The 13,239-nt window shown below is 32.3% G+C and overlaps 1 protein-coding gene across 1 annotated transcript in view; it reads left to right on the top strand.

Moving 5' to 3' along the window:
• Positions 1-2,215: 2,215 nt before the first annotated feature.
• LOC143387806 (roundabout homolog 2-like) overlaps positions 2,216-13,239 on the top strand; it is a 142,724-nt gene continuing 131,700 nt past the window's right edge. Inside the window, 4 exon segments of the mRNA XM_077108149.1 lie at positions 2,216-2,257; positions 4,418-4,452; positions 9,867-9,917; positions 11,362-11,489. Coding sequence (XP_076964264.1) covers positions 2,216-2,257; positions 4,418-4,452; positions 9,867-9,917; positions 11,362-11,489 — 256 coding nt within the window.

Raw genomic sequence — 13,239 nt, 5'->3', positions numbered from 1 at the left:
TATCTATTTGTGGAAACTATTTTGCTATTGAATATACATGATACTCCCCATCACAGAGACTTACTGAAATTAGAGCATATGTGTTCATGATAGCATGTAAGTATGCAATGGTACTTACCCAAACACTTGAAGCCCAAGGGCATAGCTCAATACAATATAGATCTTGGAAGAGATAAATAATAATCTGTAGGAAAAATGGTCACAGGATGGCAATATGTAAATCAATGGATGTGTAACTGATGTGATTCTGCAATCTGTTTACGGGGTAAAATGGGAGTTTATATCCCACTTGAATCAAAGTGTGAAATATGATATATCAAGAACTATGTAATGTTTTGAACAACCAACATTAAAAATTAAAAAAAGAAGAAGAAAAATTGTCACTGGGGCCAGTCACATTTCATAATATATCCAGTTTAAAAAAGGGCATAAAACACTATGTATAAATTTTACATAGGTGCCTTATGCAAGTGGTATTTCACATGTGTACATTTTTAGAAACAAAATATGTAGAACTTATGAGAAAATAGAAGTCACAAAAAGCACATAAAAGACTGAATTATACATCCCATGTAAATAATATAACTCATCATTACAAAGGTGATCATTTTCCCCCAAATTAACTGACAATATATCTCACCAAAACTGTTATATACAAATAGAAATATATCACAGTGAAGTCTACTTTTATGTGCATTCTATAAAGCAATAATTAAAAAAAAAAACTATAAGTAAATATATGATAGAAGAAAGCATGAGAATAGGGAAAGGGGAATTACTGGATACTGAAGGGGAGTAAATTATATTTCATGTTTTATGATAATGTCAAAATAAACTCGACAATTAAATACAACAATAATGCAATAATAAGAAAATCATCAAGCTTTACTTTAAATGAAGTAAGAAATCAAAGCATAAATTTTTAAAATTCATCTACAAAGGTATATGTAACTTTTGCCAAAAATCTTTTCAATTATAAGAGCAAAAAAAGAACTTATCATAGCCTACTATTCATATATATTTTGAAAATATAATATTACAATAATAAAGAATCACAATATAAATAAGATCCCCATATGAATATATATATATATATATATATATATATATATATATATATATATATATATGTAAAAACAGTATGCTTTACTGCAATAGCACATTCTACATAAATCAAACCTTAACAAAAATAATCTCAGCTACTTAGCTAGGGCCCTACTCAAAATAAATTTAAACCTGTTAGGGTGTTTATTGGTGAAGAGTCCTTGCTTCCCCAATGCTGAAGTATAACACTAGATAAGTTCTCCAAAGCAGGTTTCGAGCAGAAAGTAGAAGGTTTATTAAAGGACAGTAGAAAAGACTTCTCTCAAGAAGACAAAGGGGACCAAAGTGGTAGAATCCATGAAAGAGATTTTTTTAAAAAACTTTGAAAAAATTTAAGGTCTTATTACCTTTTTTAGAGCTAAGGTCTTCCTTCAGCTATCCTGCATTCCTGTCACATTGCTGTCCTTTGTTCTGTTATCTTGCAGTGTTGGAATGTAGGTGGGAAGACCCAAAGTATGGAGGACAGGTGGGCTGAAGGAGTAATCTGGGCAGGAAGGGCTTTTGGATTAGCATCTCCATGTTTGTTGTGAGCTGCTTCATTAAAATTTCCTTGGGGTGGGCTTAGGGCCTTAGGGACATTTTCAATTCCCCTTATCCTGGACTCCATCCTCAATATGGAGTTTTGATTGATTTTACTGGAAATTAGACCCAATTTACCTAACTACATAAACTACCTATTCATAAATCTGGCTCCACTACCAAGGATATGGCTAAGTAGTAAAGTATCTTTGAATTCACCTAATTTCAAAAAAAAAAATAATAATAATATATTATAATAATAATAATAATAATAATAATAATAATTATAATTATAATAATATAATTATAATACTAATAATATAATATATAATAATTATTAATTATAATAATAATATTAATAAAACTGATGAGGCATGAGTGGAGTGATTTACTCTTCACTTAAATGGTGTAGTCTATTTCAGTGTGAACTGCAGCCTTTTAGAAGGAAAAAAAAAATAGGAGAGAGGAGCAAAAGGAAAAGGGAAAGAAGCAGATCAGCAGACCAAAATTAAACAAAAAACCTTGTATGTTCTATTTTTTTTTAATAAATTGTTTTTGAATCCTAGACAGAGTATTAAGGACATTAGATATTATGACCTTCAAATTATCTCCAAAGGAGGGAGGGATAAAGCAGGTGAGAGAGAGAAAGAGATAAAATCATAAAGTGGGTAAATGAGAGAAGATATTCAATGCTGAAGTTATGTTCAATTACATTTTGATCATAATTTACATTAAATATTATCTCTAACAGCAACAATTCATCTGAAACTGACAATATTTCATACTTTCTAGAATTTGTAAGTGGACCTATTTAAAATAATATCATCCTACAGACATTTAAACAGTTTCTGAGACATTATATTCAGTCTTCCATTTTTAATAATCAGCAAAGGCTCTGTCAAAATAAATTATTATTAAGACATTTGTTTTTTAACAAAACATTAAAAATAGAAGATTTAATATAATCAAATACAATATGTACATAGTGAAAAATATACGACATACCACCCATTCAGTTGTATTGCATGTTATTTGACAGCATTAAACATAATAATCTAGTTGTGATATTGTGACTTATGTCTGCATCTTGTGAAGATTAAATTTATTAGTTATTGGTCAAAATAAATTCCAGGAGTAGAAAAAGGAGTATGGCAAATCCATTGAACAGAGGTTTCCATGTGTTTGACATTCTGCCATTCTCAGTTCTCAGTGGTTCTTGGCTGCCCAATTCTTTATGTTCTATCATCCAAGTGTTAAACCACTGCACCAATTAGAGATTCTTCCCAGAGAGGTGTGCTCAGAACTAACTGCTGAGTATAGAGTCTTGAACATTAAAAAAACTAAACAGATACATGAGGTGGGAGGGAAAGGGAGAAGAAAAGGAAATTGCATGGTAATGGAGGGAGACCCTCATTGTTATACAAAATTACATATAAGAGGTTGTGAGGGGAATGGGAAAATTAACAAGGAGAGAAATGAATTATAGTAAATGGGGTAGGGAGAGAAGATAGGAGGGGAGGGGAGGGCAGATAGTAGAGGATAGGAAAGGTAGCAGAATACAACAATCACTAATAGGGCATTATGTAAAAATGTGGATGTGTAACCTATGTGATTCTGCAATCTGTATTTGGGGTAAAATTGGGAGTTCATAACCATCTTGAATCTAATGTATGAAATATGATATGTCAAGAGCTTTATAATGTTTTGAACAACCAATAAAAAAAAACTCTTATATACTTTCTTGTTTTGCATTCTAGCCCCTTGCCTTCACCCATGAATGTATTGTCCATCAGCCCTTTCTTTAATCAGTTACTATGGAATATTTTATCTCTGTGAGACATACATATAAATGATTTTAAAAAATAAGGAAAAATTGATTTAATTCAAGGACAATTTTGTGTTTATCCTTTCACTTGACTTTAGAGATAATAAAAATGAACTATGCAAGTCACTTCAGTGCAGAGTTCTAATATATCCATATTTGGAATGGTGCATTTTTAAACTTCATACTTCTTCATTCATTCATGACTTACAAATGAAATAGCTCTCATAGTTGGTAGGTTTGCACTTTTAGTACAATCACATTAAGCTGACTTTCTTTTTCTTCTACTACTTCTTTTTTTAAACAGCCATTCTTTGCAAAACCTATGCACTTAATTTGAAAATATCTGTTGGTCTTTGAACTTGACAAGAATAGTACATTTCCCATTATCATTTCTCATTGTGATTGATATCCATCTGCTTGTAGAAAACTGCTAACTCGGAATGTGCTATGCCCTTCAAATATTTTGGAAGAAGGCCAAGCCAGAGAAAAGCCTTTCAAAACTTTTATAGTTAATTGATAGATGGCTTACTCTCAGAATGGATTTCCCTTCAGCTAGTAATTTGCCTTCTAGCAACTGCTGCTCCAGATGAGAAGCAAATAAAATTTGCCAAACCACAGATACCAAGCATTACATGTCTGATTTGTGATATTTTCTACATATTTTCCTCCAAAAATAACCTGTCTTCCACCTTTTTAAGTTTTCACATTCTCATCCTTTTATAACTTAAAGAACAAGGGATTTTGAATGAGTAATAGAATATGTATTTATCTTTTGTTTCTATTTTTGACATTTCATGTATGAGCTAATAATCATACATGAAAGAGCAAAGAGATTTCATTAGGGCTTTTTACCTCGAAGGTCTTATAACAATTATTTTAAAAATTCTTATGTTGGCCTTGCTTATATTTTGGTTTTCATACAGATTTCTTAGTAAGTCTTATAATTTTATAGTATAAAAACTGTGGAAGGTAATCAGAAGGAAGGAAAGGAAAGGGATATCATAAAAATAGAGAAGAGACCCAGAAGACTAGAGCAAGGGAATATGGAGAGAGGAGAGAGGAGAGAGGTAAAGAAGATAGGTTTGAAGGAATGGAGCAGACCAAATTGTGAGCAGACCAAGTTCTGCATGTATAAATATATCACAATGAATTCCATTATTATGTAAAACTATAATATACCAATAGAAAAGTGAAAACTAAACCAAATAGAATTCAAGCAATGTGACTTGATTTGCAAAATGTAGTCTGAAGTGTATATGTACTTTTTCACTACTTGGTAATATGTATGTAGTCTCAAATCTATATTTACAGTCTCTAATTGTTGATTTATGATAAAACACTTTTTTGTACAATCAGGTTCCACTTTGAGTCAATATTTAAATTATTTTATAGCACAATTATTTCAAAATTCAGTTGTGGTCATAATTAAATATTTGGTGGAATTTTCCTACATTAGAAAACATATTTTCAATGCAGCTGGATTGACTGTAAGATTGTAGACCAGGCTAAATTTTTTCTCAGGCCTCCTTTTTCCTACTTCTTCATTTCTGTTTATCCACTAGAGGAAGGAAAAAGAAGATGTTAAATAGTGTAAGTGCAGAATTACTTCACAAGGTGTGATCCAAACTCTGGGTAGGATGCCTTAGCTAACTCTATGTAGGCCAAACATTACTCATTGACTCATACTATAGCTCCTTTGGAACTTGCCATTATTACAGAAAATTATACTTGAAGACTTAGAAAAGAAACAACAACAACAACAAAAACTGCTCATCACTGTTAATACTTTCTTTTAGGTGTCAGCGGGTATAACAGATGTATCAGAGAACAGTAATGGATTAAATTTTAGATTAAATATCAAGAATCAAATGTATATCTATATATTCATATCATCTGGAAGGAAAATCTGGACTAAACATGTTTTGCCTCTTCACATAGGAGAAAGTAGAGGATCCTCTGAGACAATGTTACACATCAAGTTATAATTTTATATCTGCATATTAATCACTTACTTAAACTCTTCAGATATAAATACACATCTCAGGTTTTGACCCATAGCAATAAGTGTAGCTGCAAGAACTAAAAGCATCTCTGTGTATCATATCCTAAATGAAATAATATCATACTTCTATAAGCAACATGAAGCGCCATCTACCTTAATTTTCACTGAGCACTATCAATCTCCATATCACTGCCAATGGGGGTCCTGTTTGCTCAACATATTCAGTCCTTAAACTATTATAAACAATAAAAAAAAAGTTGTAGAAATTTAGATAGAAAATATTAAGTGGTTTTGAATTTGAAGTAAATATTTGATAATATCTGTAATAATTTTTGTGAATAGAAAAAAGAACAATGTAAGTTTGGAAAAAATCTATATAGCTTTGATTAGGTTCATATAAATATATCAGTATAAATGTATATAACTGTATTATAATCTTTATGATAAATGCACAGTATTTTTCAAACTTCTGCTATCCATTTTTCTATTTGTGATTACTGAAGTCATCAAATTTTAATGAAAATAAATGTAATTTTCCAGAAGTATAAAGGGTAAGTTATGTTTTCTGAATATTATTTCTGAGGTTAACATTTTATGAAACTCAGTAAATATAAACAATTCGTGAGTGAGCAAATTTGAAAATGCTAAACACCTCACACATAGGTTTTATAACTGGTGGTGAAATAAGTTACTTGACAGTACTATCCAAAAGCAGCTAAAATATTTGATGGAATTTTTATACTCTGATTATCTGGGGTGAGTTAATGCTTATTAAAAAGGATTAATATGCTTTCATATTTGCCAAATAAGCATATCAGGAAAGAGAATGAGAATTGGCTGCAAAAATTTGGAGTAGGAAAATGTGAACTACTAGAGATAGGCACTCCGAAAGCTACATTACCTCAAAATGCCAATTTACCACATAGTTACATTTTCCTCCCAGTTCGGGCAGACATGTAGTATTAATCCTGTCAGATAGTAGTAGACTTACTTTGTATATGATATAGCTTTGAAAAATCCCACTGGTATGTGGGAGAAATTTCTGGAAACATTATTAGTATTCAGTTCATTTTTGGTCAAAACTTCTATATGTTATGCCTTGTAAGCTTTTAATTTGAGATTCCACACAGACTTCTGATTAAGAGCTTGTAATAATTAAGTTACTCCAAATTTATTTCTGATTAGTACAAAGTTACTGCACTGTGATTTCAAAATTATAAAAAAATTAACAAGAAAAAGATTATTCACCAACGATCTATCACCCCCTCACCCCACTTTCTTTCACCTTCAAGTTAAACTTTTCTTATAAATGAGGACTACCTCAAAATAGCTTGTAGTATGCAATGGCATTTTTTTTTATGTTACACATGCCCGTACACACACACACACGCACACACACACACACACACACACACATACTTGCACGTTTATATACACACAAACATTCACCAAAATGCTATATATTATTTCCATTTTAGAAGTTTTAGTTGTTCATTCTAATTTGTAATCTCCTTTGATGGCCTTATAGACTAAGTTACTCTTGTTCTACTTTTCAAAATGAACTTAATCTAAATATTTTGAAGCAAAACATTAAAAAAAGAAGTGTGAAAAGATGTCCCCTTTCTTCCCTCACTTTAAAAACACAGCTAACCAGTGTCAGTAAGAGAAAATATGTGTTTGTGTTCTCTTCCTCCTCCTACTCTACTTTCCTTCTTCCTCTTTTCCTCGTCCACCTCCTTCTTCTGTGACAGAAAAATGCAAAATGAAAGATTCCTGTGTATACTAAATTTTATGGAGCCCATTTTAAGTTATTCAGGCATTCACATAATGTTCTGTGAAGTTTTTCCTATGTTAGTGGGCATGCAGAGATAGAGATGAATGACATTATAGAATATTTGACAAACTATTAGCAGTCTAGAATCCTTTGAGAAACACGTGTTAATGACAACTAGGACACAAATAAAATGGATATGTCCTGAATACTGAATGTGAAATGCTTTGAAATTAATTATTTTGCTTCCAAATTTAGCTCTCAACTGGCAGATATGGACCATCCCATGTGGTCTATATTCTAGCACATCTGCTAATTAACCTTAATAAATGATATATTTTGATAGTATTTTGAGTGTTATGTCATACTATTTTAAACTTCACATTTGATGAAAATATGCCATTGGTTATCTCATAGAGTTAAGTACAACGCAATTTTTGAGACTCTGCTTCAGCTTCTTTTCTTTGCTTTGCTATACTTTATTCCTATGGCAGTATCAGAAATTCTGGATGATGAAATAAAAGTCATCTAAATTAGGGAGAACTATGTGGCATCTCACATATCTCTTAAACAGCACATTTTTGAGATGCAGCCCATCAGAACCTGCTTATTTGCATATTTGCAATGATGTTCACAGCATTATCTTAACTCCCTTTTGGCAGAGTAAAACAATCACTTGATATTCCATTAAAGTGCCACATAACTGGAAAGTCACATCAGATGGAAAGCTAATTAGCTGTACCACTTTCACATTGTGAAAATGCATTTTTGCATGTGTGTGTCCTAATCAGGCCTTTATTGAATACCTCTAGTGCTCAATTTTTTTTGCATTAATTGTTTCAGATTAATTCTTTTGTGTTCTAAGCAATTAATAAGAGGCACAATGTGATACAGTTGCACTGCTGATTCATGACTCCCAGCCCTGAAGTCACTCTGTAGTGATCAGTATTTTTTCATCATCTCTGCGGAGCTATCTACTGCCAATTCTGGGCAGATGTTAAGGTTTTGTCAGGATTGATTTACAATGCATTTGAGGTGTTACCTGAAAAAATGATAAGGTTGTATATTTCAGATCCCAGTTTGAAGGCCCTTATTTATTTTACTGTCTTGAAATCCTGATGGACCCTTGGAATTATGTTCATATTTCCTGGTAGTGTCATGAAAAGTAATGTTACTAGATGACCTTTCATATGGGCCTAGGAAACAGTGCTTGGAAACTTACAAAATTTAAAGAGTTATCATATTTAATAGCTCAAACTTGAAAAGCAGAAGAATTTTGGAGAACCATTAAATAAAAAAGTATTCAAACAATTTGTCTATCTTAAGTGGAAATATGCTTGTTTACTTGAAATATGAATTCTTTCATTAAAATTTTAGTAAATTTCACTTTTAGTCACCAAGCAACAACTTTTAATAGACATAATTATTCTGTTCCAAAGACAAGATGTATTGTTTTCACAACTGTGAAAAATGGTATTTTTCTTTCATTCCCAGGGATTGATTTAACTGACCCTTGCTGTTTGTTTTGTTTTGATTTGATTTTAGAATTCCAAGTTTATTGCAATTTTGTAATCTGTAAGTTTCTTAACAAATACCTTGTCCATAATTTTCTAGTTAAATAATTTAGTGGCAAAACTTGATACAAACTAGTGTGAAGCTATTTTAGACTTTATAATCATTCATATTCAGTTTTCATTAGACAAATATTACATAAATTTGAGTGCAATTTGCTACTTCAAACATTATAGTATGAAAAGTATATTACCTTTCTCGGGTATGAATCATTTTGAAGTCTAAATACATTTGGCTTCAACAGTTTGGGATAAGGTGATGGCCCACAACTGATATTTACATTCTTTGTCTGTTCCTGGAAGTCCACTTGCTCAATGTTAGCTTTGTGGAGTGGAAGACATTGAGTGGAGGGAGTGGCTTCATTGACCTTGGTTCTATTAGATACTAGTGGACATTGTTAATAAGTCACACAGTTTTGTAGAAAATTTTAACTTGTGATCATTACATATAATTGGAGTCTATTTAGTATAAATTGGTTAAATTTTTATTTTCATGAATATGCTATTCTCTATTAGTTACAGTTTACATCTACTGTAATTATACCTATTCAATTCATAATAACTATTAGCATACTTAAAAGGATCTGTGATGATAAGCAATGTGTAATAACAGTTACCTGTTTTTCTTATCTTGTTGGAAAGACATTACCTGTTAAAACTCTCCTGTTTCAATTTCTAGTATATATTTTGCTTTATGCCTTCTAATTAAGACAGTTTTATGTTATTATTAGCAGTTTTATTTGATAACTCTTCATTAATGCTGTGTCAATCATCCAGGATTACTAGGTCCACCACTTATAATAGTGTTTGATGTTTAAATCCAAATTGTCACTTTTATTTATCCATACTTTTGACTTGAAGAAACTTGAAATATTCTATTAAAGTTGGAGCAAGTGATAACTTTGCCCTGAGCCAAACCACTGTTTTTTACTATCTCCACAATTATGTTAATTATATTTTGTTAAAATTCCCATAGGCTTAGTTCTAAACTGAGGTCCAATATGAGTTGTTATGAATTGTAATTAATATTGACAACTTGTGTGTGTACATGCCTTTCTGTTTTTTTGTGTTTTTTTTTACAGTTACATTTCAAAGAGGAGATGGAGGAATAATGAGCAATGGAAGGTATGCTAAGGAGATTCTTTATTAGTATTTTTAATCAGGACTAGAAAAACTCTGTAGTAAGAAGCTATTATTGTGATAAATGATCACTTATAAGTCTGAGAATTCTAGGAGGAGTTAAATGGCTTACTACTAGGTTTAATGATCTATCTGTTGTGCACTTTAGAGGAATCAAGTCCAGATGTTTCATATCTCCCAGATGCCCCTGAAGAAATTAGTGGTAAATATCACAAGGAATGTGTTCATTTGTTAGCAGGATGTTTATTGCATTAATTAGACATTAGCAAATGAAGTTGCTGTTGTTTAAGACTCCTTATTGGCTCACACTAAATTGCTGTGAGTGAACAATTACATATAATCGATCACAAAGTAAATGATTCATGGATGATGAATAGGCTGTAGATTGATAGGACTGGATTCCACAACTTTGGATACTCAATTGAAATTGATAAAAGCTGATAACAAACCCATATATCCTCATCTATTTTCCCTTTGCCAATATGGAGATTGTAATTAGGCTCTGGTAATAACTTCCAATCTCCCATTTAATCAATATTTTAGCAAAAAGAGATTAAGTCTAATGAGAACTAGTGGATGTAGCAAGGAAGCAGTTGAATCTTCTTATTGCAGTTCCCATAGAAACACATGTTTCTCTTAGGTATTATACCAGAAGGGGTCTATCAACAACAACAACAAAAAGGTACAATGATTATAGATGTTCTATTTCTTTGTAAATATGTTAATAACTTGGAAAGGAATCAAAATCCCATTTTAACATTAAAGAACGGAATTCTTTATTAAATATGATGTGAAGGAAATTTTCCTTGTAGACTATACTCACATGCTGGAGCAGATCACAGGTGTCTTTTATTGCCTTCAGAAAAACACTTAATAGCCCCCTGATATTTTTCCATTTAAAGAACTTGGAAATGTGCTATTGATGGAACAGTATAAGTACTGTTCATTAATTTCTTTCAAGTTCTTTGCCTCTAAATCAAACATGAAGGCTCACAATAAGGGTGACAGGTTAGAGAGGACAGATTCATGTTGGGACTGCAGTTACTGGGAACAAAATAACCCAAAGTCCTGGAAATGGCTAATACCAAGAAGCCATTCTGAAAGATTGTTCCCTTGAGGTGTCAATTTATCATCAAACCTCGTGTGGGGTTACTACTATGGCCAATTCCCACCAGTTTCAGGGCAGAAGTCTGATTTCTTGTGGAGTTTGACAGGATCCCAGGCAAAGAGACTTCTTCCACTGACAGGGTTGATCAATATATAGCCTTAATGAATTGCCAAAGTTCTTTAATTTTGAGAGCCTACACATTTTAATTCTAAATTCAATTAAAATCTTCTTAAATTCCTTAATCCTTTCTAGTGCATGAGACAGGCATCAAAATCTTTCATTGAGCTCCATAGTCTGATTTCCTTTTCATTTCTGTTGTAGCCGCCCAGGCCTTCTAAATGCGGGTGATCCCAGCTATCCATGGCTTGATGATTCATGGCCAGCCACAACCTTGCCAGTGAACAACAGCAATAGTGGCCCAAATGAAATTGGAAATTTTGGGCCTGGAGGTAAGTTGTATTTTTCGAAATAATGTTGTTTTTAATTTTGTTTTTGATTCTGTTTTCATTTTCCAGATATTTTTAAGAGATGGAGAGTATTTCTTCCATAGTTAAAAGAATAAAGCACATATATTAATATTGCTGTATGTTTCCAAAATATTTTATTATAAAATTAGTGTGTCTATAATACCTTAAAAAATAAAGTAAAGAAGGTCATTATTAATGTGGAAGTATCCATAATATATTTTGTTTTTAGGAATATCAGTACAAGGTAACTAAAATCAGGGAATATACTGTTAATTAGGGTTTATGCTTTTGGAACAAATACTTCATTTTTCAAAATCTTATTCAACATGTATTTATTGAGTACCTCCTGTGTACCTGGCACTATGGCAGTCAGAAAGAATATAATATTGGTATAAATAGTGATCATCCTTTATCCCATTTTATTTCATGTGAGGAAGACAGTTAACTAGATGGGGTGGCATGTTCAGAGAGAACTTTCTATTCTACAATCATTAATTGCTATTCCAAAGCAAAGATAAAACAGTGCAAAGTGGCTGACACGATAAAACCTCCAAAATTTCACGCTAAACTCCCCTCCATAGGTTTTTCTAAAGAGACAGAGTTGTATCTAATATAAATAATGACTGCTTCCTCCCAAATGCACTTTTTCTTCTGGTCAATTGGATAGGTTAGTTTAGATAAAGATGAGAGGAGTAGAGAATTCCCTGATTGGCTCAGCAATTATACATAAGTTTTCTCCTGGTACAATACTATGCAGACAGTAAATGGACTTGAACTGCCTTATCAGTACCCTGATAAAAAAGGCTGAAATAAAGGCTGCTAGAAATAAGAGACTAGAAATAAGAGAGACATTGGGCTGGGGTTGTGGTTAAATGGTAGAGCTTTTGCCTAGCACATGTGAGGCCCTGGGTTCAAACCTAAAAATAACAAAATAATAAAGGTATTATTGTTGTCCATCTACAATGAAAAAAATTAAAAGACAAAATGACAGACATTCAATCTTTTTAAGAAATTAATAGGAGACTGTGGATGTAGCTTATTGGTAGAGGACTTCTCCAGCATGACCAGGGGCCTAAGTTGATTACCCAGCACTGAAAGGGAGGGTAGGTGAGGGGATAAGAAGGAAGGGAAAGACGGAACTTCCTAACGGTTGAGTTCAATGATGTTAGAAAGCACAAAGGGACAAGAAAGAAAAGATGTTCTAAGTCACATTAAGAGTTTAAACTTTGTCCAGAGGGTAATCAGAAATTATTGGTGAATTTTTAAGAGGAGAATGCTGAGATGTAAACACTTTTAAATCATTCAGGCTTCTTCTGGGTGGAGAATGGAAAAAGTAGAAAACTGGAGTGAGGAATTCGGAGATTCTTGTAAAGCAAAGCAAATTTAGATAGACACACTAGAAGATTTCCACACTTGGAGAATTAATTCGGAAGACCCAGGGCTGTGCTAAACTGTTCCAGTTCTACTAAAAGCTGCAGTGGATTTCACATGTATGACTATATAAGCATATACACTTAGAAAGAAGGGCTGGGCCTGTGGCTCAGTGGTAGAGTGCTCACCTAGTATGGGTGAGACATAGGGTTCCATCCTCAGCACCACATAAAAATCAATAAATAAAAATAAAGGCATTGTGTCCACCTACATCTAAAAAAAATTTTTAAAAAAATTGGAGTAATTATGGATCCTTGCATTTTCTCTTCAAGATGGATTAACAATGTATTTGCATATAAAG

The sequence above is a fragment of the Callospermophilus lateralis genome, unplaced genomic scaffold (genome assembly GCF_048772815.1).
Source record: "Callospermophilus lateralis isolate mCalLat2 unplaced genomic scaffold, mCalLat2.hap1 Scaffold_169, whole genome shotgun sequence".
NCBI classification, from domain to species: Eukaryota; Metazoa; Chordata; class Mammalia; order Rodentia; family Sciuridae; genus Callospermophilus; species Callospermophilus lateralis.
This window is presented reverse-complemented; position numbering and strand designations above follow the sequence as displayed.